The sequence below is a fragment of the Octopus bimaculoides genome, chromosome 25 (genome assembly GCF_001194135.2).
Source record: "Octopus bimaculoides isolate UCB-OBI-ISO-001 chromosome 25, ASM119413v2, whole genome shotgun sequence".
Lineage (NCBI taxonomy): Eukaryota > Metazoa > Mollusca > Cephalopoda > Octopoda > Octopodidae > Octopus > Octopus bimaculoides.
The window spans coordinates 1,059,033-1,062,636 of record NC_069005.1 but is presented as its reverse complement, the minus strand read 5'-3'; the positions used below and the strand labels follow the sequence as shown (position 1 = coordinate 1,062,636).

Genomic DNA, 3,604 nt, shown 5'->3' with positions numbered 1-3,604 from the left:
CAAAGTGGACTTTATTATTATTATTGTTATCGTTATTATTATTATTATTAATACCAACGTAACACTGTTGCAATGTCACCGTCATGAACAGCAACCACTTCCCCCCTCCCTCCTTACTGCTGCATTACTACACCACCATACCACCACCATACCACCACCACCACCTGCCTACCTCATTGTCATCACACCACACACCCCAGCACACCACCATCACCAATAGTGACTTATTTGTTGCAGTTGTTTCGCATTCGTTCTAAGTTATATATTTTCACGTTTTACATTTTTCTTACTTTTCTCCTCTTTTATTATTATCATCATTATTATTATTATCATTATTATCATTATTATTATTATTATTATTATTATTATTATTGTTGTTATTCATTTATTTATCAATGTATTCTTATCGTAATTGAAAGTTAAAAAATTATAATCTCCCCACCACCTCTATTTTCAGTGTCTATTCCCTCTTTTTTTTTCCCACTGTATGTGTTAGGTTTATTCAAATTCACCCCACACCCCCCACAACTCTTCAACCTTCATGTAATCTCTGTGGATCCTCATGCTATTTCGCAAGGTAGAGCACCAGACTAAATGCTTTACCATATTTAGTTTTGTCCTCCATTTCAGTTCTGTTTACTATAAAGGCATGGCTTCATTAGAAATCACAAATAAAGGATTAACAAAAGAGAAAATGTTTGATTTTTATCTTTCGTCCCTCTATGGGGTCAGTAATAAGTACCAGTAGTGTATCAGGGGCCGGTTTAATCGACTGAATGACTGTCTCTCATGTAGAAATTTGGTCTTGAGCTTCATTGAAAGAAATTTGTTTCATGTTACTTAGGGGAGCACTATGAAACAGAGGTGAGTTTCTGGGGTCAAATCTGCAACCCATTTTCGTTTCAAGCAAATCCCTGAAACACATTGGAAATGAATGATTTTCATCACAAAACTCATTTTCCTTTCCTCTAAAATCTAAATAACCCTAATATGACCCTATTTCTTTGGCTGGGATATTTTAGATTCATCCTGGCTAAGTTGACCTTGCTATGTGTGTGTGTGTGTGTGTGACTTTGTAAAAAAATCAATGAACATGTGTTCTACTGAAAATTATTGAGTAATTCTTCAGTTTAAAGTTAAAATTGTTTCCAATCCTTAAAATTTGTGATAAGGGAATTGCTAACCAATGCAGGTAGGGGCTAACATTTTCTTTTTTTTATATATATATTTATAAAAGAAGAAATTGGGTTTGTTCTGAGATGCTTTGCAATGTAATAGGTAACCTGTTCACCCACAGAATGTGTGAGACATAAGGTTATTTGAAATCCTCTCAGGGAACCCATTCTTTCAATGTAGATACAGGTATGACAATGGAGTTGACAAAAATTGGCTTTGCAATTAGGTCGTTCCAGGTTCAATCTCATCACTGTCTTTGGGAAAATGCCTTCTAGAAACTGGAGAGATGGAATCCCTTTGGATGATCTGTACCTGAGGGGTTTTGGAAGCCCTACATTGCCACTCTACTTTGACCCCTACTTCATACTAAGCCATCGACAAAAAAAAGGTTCCCCAACTGATGTATGTGATATTAGAAGTTCATCCCCCACTCTTGAAAATAGTTTTTCTTTGTGTCAATGATTAAAGATTTTTAGACAGGAATCAGGAGGATTGTTAAGGTTACTTGTTTTGCTTGAATCAAGATTTTGCCCTTCAAATGTTGTTGAGGTTAACTTTTAGTCTTCTTTTGCACGTATGTGTCTGTGTTTATACACACACACACACTATATATATATATATATATAATATATATATATGTATGTATGATGTACATAATGTACATATATACAGGAGGAATGAAAGCCAGAGTTCAGCTCAACAATATACATACATATATATACATATATATATAATTTATAATACACATACACGTGTGCTCACACACCAAATCAGTACTTGTCGTGTATTGACTTTCATACAACTGATTTACACTACCACCACCTAAATGAATTTGTAGCCATGCCAATGGGAAAAATTATTATTATTATTGGGGCTGTAAATTGGCAGTGAGTCAGGCAAAATGCCTTGTGGTATTTCTTCTGGCTCTTTCCATTCCGAGTTCAAATCCTGTGAAGGTCAACTGTGCCTTTCATCCGTCTTGGGTCGATAAAATAAAGTACAGCCAAGTGCTGGGGTTGATGTAATTGAATAACCTTCTCCCTCCACCCTCACATTTAATGTTTAATGGCACTTTGTCCGTCCTCACATTCTGAGTTCAAATTCTGCCATTCTTTCTGGGTCAATGAAATAGGTACCAGTGAAACACTGGGGTCAAGGTAATTGACTAGTCCCCTCCCCGCCAAAAATTTCAGGCCTTGTATCTTTTGTAGAAAGAATTATTATTATTATTAAAACTTTAGTTATTAGGGATGTTGTCCTAAGTTTGGTGACAAGTCTCTTTTGGAGGATTCTTGGAGAATGCAGGAAGACTCTTTTTAGCAGGTTGGCAGTGTGATTATTTGAGAGATTCAGTCAAAATAAGTGGCCAAGAGTTTTCAGATCCTCTTCTCTTCTCTTCTATTTCTAGAACCTTCCTCAGAAGCTGAGCTGTTCCTTTATTGTGGCATCTTCTTCTGAAGAAGTTCTGTACGTATCTCAGTTCCAAATTTTGCTTTTCAACTTTTGTTTTCATTCTTTACTCCCCTTCAAGGCACCCACTACTACTACTACTACGACACTTTTCGTTGTTTTGGGGTCGATAAAATAAATACCAGCTGAGCACTGGATTTGATCTTATCAATTTTCTCCTCCTCTCAAAATTGCTGGCCTTGTGCCTATACTAGAAACGATTATCATTGTTATTATTATTATTATTATTGTCATCATTAGGCAGTGAGTTAGCAGAACTGTTAGCATGCCGGACAAAATGTTGAGTGGTCTTTCATCCGACTTTACATTCTGTGTTCAAATTCCGCCGAGGTCAACTTTGCCTTTCATCCTTTCATGGGGGTCGATAAAATAAAGTATGAACCAAGTACTGGGGGGTAATTCAATGTAATCAAACCCCACCCCCGCTCCCTTTAATTACTGGCCTTATGCCAAAATTTGAAATCATAATTATTATTATTATTATTAGAATTGGCATGTGGTTTTAATACAGTTATTGAACTCTCTCGTTAGATTCTTTCCCATTCTGCATGGAAACATTTCCATTCCTTAAATCTGTATTATTATTATTATTACTACAAGCCACCCCACCCCACCCGACTTTCTGAATTCCAAATCTCAGCAAGGGAGACAACTCAATTGACTCTACGCTGCTCTTTTACACGATTTGTCTTTTAATGATGCCGAGAGTCAAAAGAAGAATCTGTTGTTTGTAGACTTCTTTTTTACCATTCTTGGAAATATCGGTAAAAGGAAGTGGCTACATTGAAATAAAGAATGAAAAGAAAAAAAAAAGCAAGATTGTAAAATAATAATAATAATAATAATAATATTCTACCATTGTTACCCTCTTTGTATGTCATTTGATTTGATTTGGCAGGGAGAAAAATAATTGAAAGGGTACCTTATGATGTAAAAAAAAAAAAAAAAAAAAAAAAAA

At 35.4% G+C, this 3,604-nt stretch overlaps 1 protein-coding gene across 2 annotated transcripts in view; it reads left to right on the top strand.

Annotated features, from left to right (window-relative positions):
• Positions 1-3,592, top strand: part of LOC106876050 (nuclear receptor subfamily 1 group D member 2) — a 44,633-nt gene extending 41,041 nt beyond the window's left edge. For both annotated transcript variants that reach the window (XM_052976576.1, XM_014924447.2), the window contains exon 11: positions 2,585-3,592. In XM_052976576.1, coding sequence (XP_052832536.1) covers positions 2,585-2,603 — 19 coding nt within the window. In that variant the 3' untranslated portion in view covers positions 2,604-3,592. The remainder of the gene's footprint in view (positions 1-2,584) is intronic.
• The last annotated feature ends 12 nt before the right edge of the window (positions 3,593-3,604 follow it).